The following is a 12,812-nucleotide window of genomic DNA, read 5'->3' as shown; positions in this document are numbered from 1 at the left end:
AAATGACTTAAGCTTAAGAACAAAGACCTGAAGGCATAAGTTATTCATAGGGTCAGCTGAATGAGGACCTAACACATTGGTCTAGGCACGCTGGACCAGTGCAGATAGGCACACTGTTTGCACAGCATGATATGTCCTCTAAAGAATAAGAGGAAGATGAGCCTCATGGCCCCAAGGCATTTATGAGGGGTCGTTAGCAGGATATGCATTAGCAAGGAGAACCAAGTGCAAACCTAGGCACACTGGGTTGCTGCAGGAAGGCACACCTTCTGCAGAAGCACAATGGTGATTCTCTAGATAGTATGCACAGATAGCTGATGCCAAGCTTCCTCAATGCTAATGACTGCTAAATGCCTAAAGGTCAGAATAAAAGCTTAATCAGCTACCGCCTATGTAACCTATAAAATAATTTTTAAAAAAACCTATATCCTGCACCTACAACCCCCTCCTCACTTGACGTCATCCTAAAGAGCACAATAAAAGCTGTGTGGTTTCTTGACGTGGGGCTCTTGGTCCCTGAGACCTTGAGTCCCCTGGTTCCCACCTTTCATTAAGATAAATGTCTCTGTGTCTTGTTTTATCTTAACTTTTCCCTTAAGGTTCACAGCACCTGTTCTTCAGCCCTAACCTGCTGAGCAGGTCTCGGCAGCATCCTATTCCCTTTCCTCTTTTATGCTGGCTTTTCTACAGACAGACTTCAGACTGCTTAAAATCTTGCAGTAAAAGGGTCTGTCCAAGGTGCTGGAGTGGATCTGGATTTCTAGCACTGCCTGACTGAAAGCTATGACTAACTCAAGATACTCTTATTGGGATGTTCAAAGCCATGTTTTCAATAACCCTGGAATAAAATTCGTACTTTAATTCACATTTACTTGCCTACTTTCTCTCTCTAGTTGACTCAGAACTCAAGCAAGGAATCAAGGTGGAATTCCTTCAGGTCCCATGATCCATGGGTCCCAATGAGAGACCAAAACACTTCTGTGTTTGTGTTATTACCCACTGGAAGTAAAGTGTGACAATATACCTCAAAATTCTAAAATGTAAATGGCTTTTGCCTCAGGAATTCCTCCTCTGATAATATAAATGAAGAAACAAAGGATGGTCATATAAAATATTTAACATATAATTTTACAACTTCAATATGAGAAACTTCATTAAATAATGCTTTACCCATAAAGAATATAATGCAGAAAAATTATGATGCAAACCTATATTTTCACCATGTAAATATTTAGTTATTGGCTTAGTAACTATATATGTTCATGTATATATATATATATATATATATATATACACACACACACAAATGTCCAACATATGTGTATTTACATATTTTTTCCAATTGAAAAAATAGACATAAAGCAACTTTGTTGTGTTTTCTTAACACCTTGTTATCTATGAGTTGAAGAGTATCTGCAAATGAAAGTTATTATTATGCACAAGGAATGTGTCCTTAAAATTGTTGCCACTTATTGTCTCCAAGGACATGATTCCCACTGCTGCCTGTGTTGGGTATTTCGCCAAACTTCAATGCATATTAGATTCTTTCGTCATGTTTGAACTTTAGCCACAAAGGAATATGTTTATCCATGACAGAGAGCTCCTGCTCATCCATAAGAGTGTGAGATAATGAAATTTTTGTGTGTGTGTGTCATTTTAGGGCCACACCCGTAGCACCCAGGCTAGGGGCTAATTGGAGCTACAGCTGCTGGCCTATGCCACAGCCACAGCAATGCCAGATCAGAGCCTCGTCTGCAACCCACACCACCGCTCACGGCAACACTGGATCCTTAACCCACTCAGCGAGGACAGGGCTCAAACCTGCAACTTCATGGTTCCTAGCTGGATCATTTCTGCTGTGCCACGACAGGAACTCCTGAGATAACGAAATATTCGTCTTACTTCACAGTGTAAAAAGCTATCTTTGCCAAGAGAAATCAGAAGTTATCTTTTTCAAAATCTTCTAAGAATCACATTATATTTCTCAGAGAGTTAAAAGAAATGAATTTGCTTTTAGCTTTGAGATATAATAAGTTTTTTCCTAGGTTTAAAAAGGAATAGACTCTTTAATGGGAATCTGTTGGCAACTATCCACCATAAAAAACTGCCAGTGAATACGTATGTCTTCATGAGAGGGGAATTCATGCATGTACTTGAGTCCACTTAAACTTTCGGCTTCATCCTTGGGACTATCAGGATTGTACAGTCAACTAAACACATGATTACCTTCCATTAGAGTAAATATGTTCTTCTTTGGTAATTTCAGTTTTTTTCTTCATTCAACATTCTAGTTTCTTGGTTTTAGAAAAATATCAGACTAATCTATTTAAAAATCTGAGATAACAATACATTAATTTAGACATCTCTGAAAAAGAAAATAGTTATCTCTAATGTTATCTACTTTTGGAAGAAAGAAATTTGAAGGGATCGGACTCATTGGAAATATTTAGTACGTTATCCACAGAGATCAACAGAGTTACCTGTTCACTCTTTTTAATCTTAGCTCATACAGCAGAACCAGCCATGCTAGGTTCTCAATAAATACGTTCTGAATGAATTCACGAGTCCTCATAAGAACCAGAGCAATAAACAGAACTGACCAACCCTACAATGTCACGCTTATGAATTGATACATACTTATACCTATATATAACTACAATAGACGTCATTAGAGTGCCAAATTACCAGCAATGAGAGCCAAAATATTTCACAGATTAACATCAAGAAACAGGAGAGAACTTGAAACCACACCTGCATGACAACAGCATGCAAGCACTCATCAAAACAAAAAAAATAAACAACATTAAAAGCTTTGTCAGAGCAACCAATGTGAGACCATGTTTGCTCCCTCATATCATGAAACGGAATCAACTATATGACGAAATGCAGTCCTACAAGTCCAGGATTAGCAGTGGCTCAGTCCACAGTATGAGCTAGTGATGAAGTTCAACATGACTGTCTCACTGAGGTCAGCTGGAAAACATCAGGTCGGCTGGAAGACTTCAGGTCAGCAGAAATGGTTAGAATCTGCCAGTGATGCCTACGTTATATCAGGATCTGGACAGGAGCTTCCCATATATCCTTGCCTGAATGGCTGAAGACATTGGGGCAAGCGTAGTCTATGTTCACCAGTAAAAAGGCCGAGAGTTCAACAGAGATACTGGAGGTCAAGCATTCTGAGGGGCAGGAGTGTGGGCCCAGCCAATATAAGGAGACCTTGTCAACATCTCTTCCACAACAGGTCCCCCGCTTGGGAAAGCCACTTAGAAGTACCTTGCAGTCAGGACCACACTGAGATCAAGAGCCAGAAAATTAAGGCCCGAATGTAAGATCTATGCACCACCAGTTCTTTTTTTTTTTTCCATTTTTTAAAGTTTTATTGAAGTGTAGTTGGTTTACACGGTTGTGATGTGTCCTGCTATACAACAAAGTGATTCAGTTGTACATACACATCACTCATTCTTATAAATAAATTTTCTAGGAACATGTCCACTCCCACTCATTTACACATAATCTGTGGCTGCTTTTAATGGTGGAGTGAAGTAATTTAATAGAGACCTCATGGTCCCCAAAGCCGAAATGTTTCCTATCTGGCCTTTACCTGAAAAAGTTTGCCCACTCCTGATGTAGAATTTACTTCTCCATTTTTAATGATTCGGGATCATTTTGGAAAAAAAATAATGAGAGGTAGGTTGGTATGCAATTAGCATTCTTTTCATCTCCCCAGATGTCTCCAGGCATAACTCTTACACTTGGCTAGCTGAAAGAATCCAATTTCTCCGTCATTCTTCAATCTTCCCCTTTGTCCCTGAATGTACTTCAAAACCAAATTTCTAAGGATGAGAATTTGGGAAACTCTGCCTATTCTATCCACCTAGAGCTCATACTAACAATTAAAGTGAGAACCACAACACTGATTTACAGCAAATGGAGAATTCAATTGTCTGGCCATTTCAAAGGAAATTTCATTCAGCCTACCAACTTCCATAAATTTGAAATCTCACCTCCACCTTCCCTGAAAAAACCAGACTTACTTACAACTCCCAGAGTTGGATATGTACAATTCAAAAATCAAACAATGTAGGAATACTCCCTACGGCAACTGAATTCTAGATAAGGCCATCTGATTGGCCTGCCCATCACTGTGCTAAGCTATTTTTTGTGCCATAAATGTAACATACTGTCAAGTTTGCATAGTGTCTTGTACTAAGTGCTCTCTGGTTGAGATGTCACAAGAGCAGCCTGCCCTATACTCACATACGAGCAGTCTTTCATTTTTGGACAAAGCTACATGAAGAGACCATCCAGGAAATTAATTATTGGAGACTACTTCTTATTAAAACCCACTGGAAATTTTAAATATTTTTAAAAGAGTACATTCATTAATTCTTATACTTTGTCTAATGTAAAGAAAAAGAAAAAAATTTTTTTCGTCCTACATACTTAAAGTAGATAATGGAAATCTCTTTGTTGCAAGAAAAATAAGGAATTTCCTGCTGTGGCAAAGTGGGTTAAGAATCTGACTGCAGTGGCAAGGGGTTGCAAAGGAGGCAGGGGTTCAATCCCCAGCCCAGCACTGTGGGTTAAACCCACTGGTGTTACAGCACCTACAGCATAGGTTGCAGCCACTGCTCAATTCAATCCCTGGCCCAGGAACTTCCATATCCCATGGGGGCAGCCATTCAAAATTTAAAATTAGATTGAACATTATATACTCAAAGTCATATAATTTATTAAAATGATGGTTTAAAGTTGACATATATAACGTATAGTTTACATCATATTCAATGGTGAATTAATAACTTCTTTCCCTCTAAGATCAGTACCAAGATATGAAGGTCTAATTTCACCACTTCTATTCATCATTATACTGGAGCTTCTAACCAATGCAATAAGGCAAGAAAAAACTCCAGACTGGAAAGAAAGAAACAAAACGGTCTTAATATTTCATTGCATTTGTTTTTATAGAGAAAATTATTAAAAAATCTGCTCCAAAAAGCTGCTGTAACTATTTTAATGTTTAAGAGATACAAAGTCAAAAAATTTAGTCATAAGAAAGTTAATTAAAACATAGCATCAAATTATACTAAATACTTCAGGGAAAAAAAACCCACAAAAGCTATCCAAGAGCTTTCTAATGCAACCCACTGAACACTGTTAAAAAATATTTTAAGGATCTTTAAGATAGATGAATAGATACACCATGATTATGGAACAAAGATTCAGACCTACAAGTATAATGAAATAAATTCTCACAATGACGTGAGTGACCTTGGAAGCAAACCCTTTCTCACATAAGCCTCCAGATGAGAACACAACACAGTTGACCCCTTGATTAAAGATCTTAAGCAGAAGACCCAGCAAACCTGGGCCTGGAATCCTGAAGCACAGAAACGATGAGATAATAACTACACTTTTGAACCACATTTTGTGATCATAAGTTATGCAGTAACAAAAGGAACTAATACAAGGCATTAGGAAATGTTTACTGCTTTCATTAAAATGCAATTGTATGGATTATGTTATGTTCCTATTCTTCTGGCTTATTTCTCAGCATATAAAAGATGTCTTCAACATGGATTTACTAGATGACATTAATACAGAAATTATTAGTGTAATATCTTTATATATATACATTCATTGATTGAAAGTTGATATACATTAAGGGTCAACTTCTTAAATCACTGAAATATAATGTGTGCAAAACAAGAAAAAACAATCTTCTAAGATTAATACTGTGCTAAGAGTATACAGATAGGATAGATATATATATATAAATAATAAGGAATATTACAAGAGCAATCTCTGGAACTATATGCTCTATGAACCATGATTATGATCATGTGATGTTTCAGGAGACACTCTACATTACAGGAAAAGGAGATTAAAGATAAGATTCACAAACATCCAAGGAGAAATCTAAAATAATTGAACTGAAGATGATCATCACTGGCCGCCATAAAACAGCAGATAAAATCTTCCACAGACATTGTCATGTAATCCAGGCCTTGCAGATGGCCACATCAAAAAAATGGGACAATTCTTCTCCTCTTATTTTTTCACCCAGATCATCAATGGGACACATTCGCTTGCTGAGGGTTTCTCAGAGTGAAAACTTAACCTGAGGAGTTCCTGCTGTGGTGCACTTTCCCAACGTGCTGCTTAAGGTCTCACTCAGCCTCTCAAGAGTAGGGAACAAGGTCTCTTAATTCATTATTCTCTGATGTCTCTAATCCTTAGTGGAACCAATTCTCCCCAGAATCCTCTACTGATGTCCCTTTAAACTGAGGAACACAAAATTATGAGTTGAGCTGTCTACTGATCTTCTATATGTGTGTAGTTGCAGAAAACTCTCTCTAGTACAAAGAAAGATGCTGAGTCTTTTGCTAAGACAATGCATTAAGGTTACCCACACAATCACACTCGTACTAATGATTTCTTTTCCTGGCCTGGGATGACATTTACTTTTAGTACCTCTAATGAGAAATCCGTACCAGAAGCCATTCAAATAGAAAAACTTGTCCTCCTACAACTAAGAATTTCTCATAGAGGAATTGTCTGGAGTATAAGCAGTCATGTGTGCAAAGATGTTTATATAAAACCTTTAGAGAAGTCTTTTGTTATTGCAAAAAAGACATGTAAAGAACGAACATTTCCAAACTGGTGGTGATTATTATCAAAGAGAGATTAAAATTATATAAATTTGGTCATCAAAAATTGCTATAAATCTCCCTGTGTTAATAATTAAGGACAACCACAACAGGCTGGATGAAAATGGGAGATTCCAACAGACTTTACAGGTTTATTTCTGCACGGATGTTTCAAGTTAAACATTTTATTGGATATTTTATTGGCTTACATTAGACAGCACCATCACACTGATTTAATATTCTTCTTGCATTTCCCTGTCCCTAAGGGCACTGTCCCCACTGCCGTCAGGTTCACAGCCAAAACTTCCTATTAATATCCATGGTAACTTTGAAACCTGGGTCTCCAAGGACTCTTTTGTTGGGTGACGCTAATGATTCTTGCTATAGGTAGAATACATAAAGTAACAAGCCACAATATTTGGTGCCAAATATGTTTTCCTGACCAATGAGTTCAGAAGATCATCTGACCCTGATCACTCAACAGTCTATGATAACCCAGCCCTTTAAAATAGGCTTTACTTTATTTTAACTAGTAACAGAAGAACATACATTCCTGGTGTCAAATGGCACAGTCCTCTTAGCAAAGAAGTTCTACGCTACAGCAGGTACATGCTATGGTATGTGATATAGGAGGCTCTGGGTAGTTCCAGGGATTTTCTAGCCGAGGTAGTTTCCTGAGAAAACCTGGCGTTCAGGTCTCCACTAGCATACTCCTGCTCAGCCTGTGTCTCATTAAAAGGATGTTCAAATAAACTGTCAAGAGATGCCATGAAGTAACTTGTACAGCTTAAAGGGTGAGTATAAAAAGGTTTACCGTCTCAGTTGCTTTCACAGTATGTCTGCCCATATTCCGGCACTAGGTAGGAGGTGGAGGGGGAATGTCATGATAGATTTTCCTCCTTAAGCACAATGTTAGACTTAAATAAACCAATACAGTTAGCATTTCAGGGGATGATCCTACAGTCATTTAAGAGATACAAGGTTTTTTTCTAGAATGCTCGTCCTAGAAATCATTAGCAGGTCTGGTTGAGGAATATTCAGAAATAAAATCTCCCACAAACACATAGGAACACACAATACCTAAAATCCAAGTGTGCACATACATACACACACATCAACTGCACACTCACATCTGGAAATCTTATTCTTTTTTTTATCTGTTCCACAAATAAAATGCTCTGTGAAAGTTCAATACTTAACGACTACATTAAGATTAAATATTGACTATCAAAATGAAATTTTTTTTTTTTTTGCCTTTTTAGGGCCTCACCCCTGGCATAGGGAAGTTCCAAGACTAGGGATCAAATCAGAGCAGTAGCCGCCAGCATACACCACAGCCACAGCAATGCTAGATCCAACATACATCCATGACCTACACCACAGCTCAAGGCAATGCCCATTCCTTAACCCACTGAGCAAGGCCAGGGATTGAACCTAGGCCTCCTGGATACTAGTCAGTTTCATTTCCAGCGAACCACAAAAGGAACTCCAAAAACAAAACCGTTTTAAGACCCAAACAAAGCTGAGTCAAATTCCAAGAGAACTACTGGGAGATGAACTGAGTTCTTGAAAAAGAAGAAAACAGGACGGAGCTTCTCATGTGAGCTATGGTCACCATCAGATGATAATGCAGTGTTCAAGAGGGTAAGAGCTTTCCATCAAACTTGATCGATCCTGAGCCTCAATTAATATCCCTCCCTGTGATGGCATCTGTCTACCCTGGAGACTGCATCCTGTATACTGAGCCTATAGTAGCAGATGACAGGGTTTACTTGCTTAGATGAAAGAGAGAAAGATATGGTTCAAAACGCTGTGAAATAAGTTAAACAAAGAAAGGCAAACACCATATGATCTCACTTATACGTGGAATCTAAAAAACAAAGCAAGAACAAATAAACAAACAAGCTCGCGGATACAGAGGACAGACTGGTAGTTTCAGAGGTGGACAGTGGGGAGCAGCAGGGAAGTGGGTGAAGGGGCTCAAAGGATACAAACTTCAGTGATAAAGTAAATAAGTCACAGGGATGGAATTTACAGCATGGTGACTACAGTCAGTAAGAGTGTCTTGAATATTTGAAAGCAAGAGAGCAGCTCTTAAAAGTTCTCATTACAAGAAAAAAATGTTTGGTAATTACATAAGGTGACTGATATTACCCAGACATAATGCGATGATTATTTCACAATGTACACAAACAGTGAATTATTATGTTGTATACCTGAAACTAATGTAATGTAAAATGTGAATTACTGCTTAATTTAAAAAATCCACTTGGTCACATGTGGATGATGCTAGGGGAAAAACTACTGTTTATATAATTAGTAAATAAAGGGAAAAGGGTGTTCCCTTTGCATCACAGCAGAAACAAATCCAACCAGAATCCATGAGGATGCAGGTTCGATCCCTGGCCTTGATCAATGGATCAGGGATCCAGCATTGCGATGAGCTGTGGTGGAGGTTGTAGATGCAGCTCATTTCCTGCATTGCTATGATTGTGGCATAGCCTGGAGCTGTAGCTCTGATTCAGCCTGTAGCCTGGGAACTTACATGTGCCACAGATGAGGACCTGAAAAAAAAATTATTTAAAAAAAACAACTCTCACAGTGCATGTATCAGTACGTTCTGAGAAAAAAATTCTAAAAATGAGAAAATGGCTTATCCATAGGTGATCCATTTTGCATTTCATAAGGTTACAAGAATTTGGACCCCTGAGGACATTACTTACAGGTTAGAAAACTATGACTATCTATCCATGTAAAGGAGGATACATGAGAAATGACTCTCACCACCTTGATCGTATTAACCCAGAATAATACGGTCTCTATTCTTCAGACTTCATATTTCACGGAAAGAAATACCGAGCCAACAACATGGAAGGGTCAATATACCAACAGGAATAAAGAACACAATGGAAAATTAGCTAGCTGAACTTTGGTGACGTGCAGCCCCATCAGCCACACGAACTGAGTGACTGCACACGTTTAGATTTTTGCCTTCGAGAGCACATTCACCGCAGATGCAGCACCATAATTATTCATTACTCCTGCCCCTCACTGCTGCTCAAGTGTCTGGGTTTAACAATGAATTCTAAAGAAATACTACCTTTGTTTGAATTACCAATACAAATTCTGTCATCATGAAACCAAGGCACTCAGGTAAATGTGCACCAATAACCACAGTACAGTGACTCAGGCCAGGGCTCTGGAGCCCTTCTGAGTGGATACTGAATATCCAGAAAGCAGTGGACACAGGCCTTATCTCTCTGTGCCCCACTTTTCCCACTTTGAAAATGGAGACAACATACCTCCCAACCTCACAGGATATCCTAAGGTTTGTACGCATGATACCTGTAAGAGACTTAGACCAGTGCCTGGAGCACACAAAGAGACTTGTAAGCATGTATTCTTAGGATTACATTGAAATACATTTAAATTATGATTTATCTTGAATTGATCCACAGGAAGATCCATGAAGGAGTGCTTTATCAAGGCTGCTGAGCTTGAAAACCAGAGAGTAAGTCTTTGAGAAATGAATGCAAAATGGAAAAAGAGAGGCAAAAATGTGGACTGGAAAGAAATGCGAATGGAGGAAAGAGAGGTGCTTGGAGAGGATGTTCAGTCACTTTTGTCTTAACTTTTTCTCCATAACACGGTGTGTACATATGTTTCAATCTGAGTGCTTAAATGAAGCATCAAAGTACATCAAAGTACATCCTTCAGAAGTTCATTAATTACACTCAGCATAACCTCACAAGGCGATGAAAGTGCAATATATAATGAGGTTGTACTGCATCATGTAATCCAAGAGGTAACACAAGACATAGGAACGGAAGTTTTTAAATCTGCAAAACTACAAATGTGGATGTTTCAGAGTCAAAACACGTTTGCCCTTATAACAAATGATCACTCATTAGAAAGATAAAAAACCTTTATATTTTAGAGAGAATTGAAATGGTTTGTTTGGGTCATGGTCAAAACCTTTATTTAAGTATTTTAATAATTCCCAAATTTAAGGCAAAAGAATGACACTGAATTAACTTTTTTAAAATTTGCTTATGTACTGAAGAACAATCTTTGGCAGTATAAAAAACTGCTTAATATATGAAATGAAAAACAAATGTAAATAAAAAATGCACAATGCCGTGTAGGAGATAATATATTTAATTATGAATTAATTTTGAGAAATTACTAAAGGAAAAGTTAACCTATAAACTAAACAAAATGTATAATTTCACTTGTCATTATAAATAAATAGACTAAGGGGTTGAGCTCACTGTAAAACAGGAAATGTATTCCTCCAATCTAAAAGTAAAACTCATGCATGTTGGATGAGTTCAATACACAAGAGCGTGTTCATCAGTGGATGATGTCTTTGAATTCTGCATTCAAATCTCTCTGACATTGACATTTACGGTTGACAAAATCCAGGAGTCAATAATGAGAAACCACACTGCAATAACAACATTCATCCTTCTGGGACTCACAGAAGATCCTCAGCTGCAGCTCTTGCTTTTCCTTTTCCTCTTTCTCACCTATATATTGTGTGTAACTGGAAATCTGACCATCATTACACTAACATTGCTGGATCCCCACCTTAAAACCCCCATGTATTTTTTCCTCCAAAATTTCTCTCTTCTAGAAATCTCGTTTACAACTGCCTGCATTCCAAGATTCCTATACAGTATATCAACTGGGGACAGAACAATTACCTATAATGCATGTTTCACTCAATTATTTCTTACAGACCTCTTTGTGATAACTGAGTTCTTTCTCTTGGCAATTATGGCATATGATCGCTATGTGGCCATCTGCAAACCCCTGCATTACATGACAATCATGAGCAACAAACTCTGCAAAACAATGGTTGTCTGCTGTTGGCTAGCAACAATTATAATAATCCTCCCTCCATTCAGCTTGTGTTTTCATCTGGAATTCTGTGACTCCAATCTCATTGATCATTTTGCCTGTGATGCATCTCCTCTCCTGAAGATCTCATGCTCAGACACCCGGTTGATTGAGCAGATGGTTATAGCCTGTGCTGTGCTCACTCTCATCATCACTCTTGTAGGTGTGGTTCTCTCCTACATATACATCATAAGGACAATTCTAAAATTCCCTTCTGCCCAACAAAGAAAAAAAGCCTTTTCTACCTGTTCTTCCCACATGATTGTCATTTCCATCAGCTATGGCAGCTGCATCTTCATCTATATCAATCCATCTGCCAAAGAAGAGGTAAATCTCAATAAAAGTGTGTCATTGCTTATTTCCTCCATTTCACCAGTGCTGAATCCTTTTATATATACTCTGAGGAATAAGCAAGTTAAACAAGCCTTTCATGACTCACTCAAAAAAATTGCATTTCTTTTAAGAAAGTAAAATGTATCTCCTGATAAACCAACTCGAAAGATTGCTGTGAGCTGTGATGTAGGTCATAGATGTGGCTCAGATCTGGCATTGTTGTTGCATGGTGTAGGCTGGCAGCTACAGCTTCCATTTGACTCCTTGCCTGAGAACCTACATGTGCTGTGGGTGCAGGCCAAAAAAAAAAAAGAAGAAAGTAAAAAGTATCTCTTGATAAACCACTCAAAATATGCACAGCTACCTTATTTTTGCATAAAGCTGATAACCAATATTATAATCCCTTCATATACTGAAGAAGTAATTATTGAACGTTGATTTGGGAGGAATAAAATAGATCATTTTTAATCCATTAACCAGAACCCATCATAATTCAGTCATTTCTTTTTCTTCTTTTAGACGTTTTTCCTACCTATTTTACAGTATTGGTGTAGAGATGGCATTCTTTTTTATTCAAGTATAATTGACATACAATATTACATTGGTTTCAAGTTTACGGCATAGTGATTCCATATTTTTATACATGATGAAATGATCAGCACAAGAAATCAAGTTATCATCCATCTTTTGGGCCTCCAGATGTCAACAAATTAATTTGGGAAAACTATGAGCAATATGAAACCAATACAGTCAACAACTTAGATGAAATGGAAAGGTTCTCTGAAACTTACAAATTGTAAACCTGACTCAAAAAGAAACAGAACATCTGCATACATTTCTATTTTACCCACGAATTAATACCTAAAAATATTTTCACAAAGAAAACACCAAAATCATGTTGCCTCATTGATGAATACTATCCAAGGG

General features: G+C 37.7%; 1 protein-coding gene across 1 annotated transcript; it reads left to right on the top strand.

Annotated features, from left to right (window-relative positions):
* The first annotated feature begins 10,890 nt into the window (after positions 1-10,890).
* Positions 10,891-12,023, top strand: LOC110258129 (olfactory receptor 6C68-like). Its single transcript, XM_021081287.1, has one exon. The coding sequence runs from the start codon at positions 11,085-11,087 to the stop codon at positions 12,021-12,023; it is 939 nt and encodes a 312-aa protein (XP_020936946.1). The 5' UTR covers positions 10,891-11,084.
* The last annotated feature ends 789 nt before the right edge of the window (positions 12,024-12,812 follow it).

The sequence above is a fragment of the Sus scrofa genome, unplaced genomic scaffold, assembly GCF_000003025.6.
Source record: "Sus scrofa isolate TJ Tabasco breed Duroc unplaced genomic scaffold, Sscrofa11.1 Contig1293, whole genome shotgun sequence".
In the NCBI taxonomy this organism is placed as follows: domain Eukaryota; kingdom Metazoa; phylum Chordata; class Mammalia; order Artiodactyla; family Suidae; genus Sus; species Sus scrofa.
This window is presented reverse-complemented; position numbering and strand designations above follow the sequence as displayed.

What these genes read in the sequence shown, in the direction of transcription:
- LOC110258129 (XM_021081287.1), top strand. Translation starts at nt 11,085, where the DNA reads ATGAGAAACCACACTGCAATAACAACATTCATCCTTCTGGGACTCACA.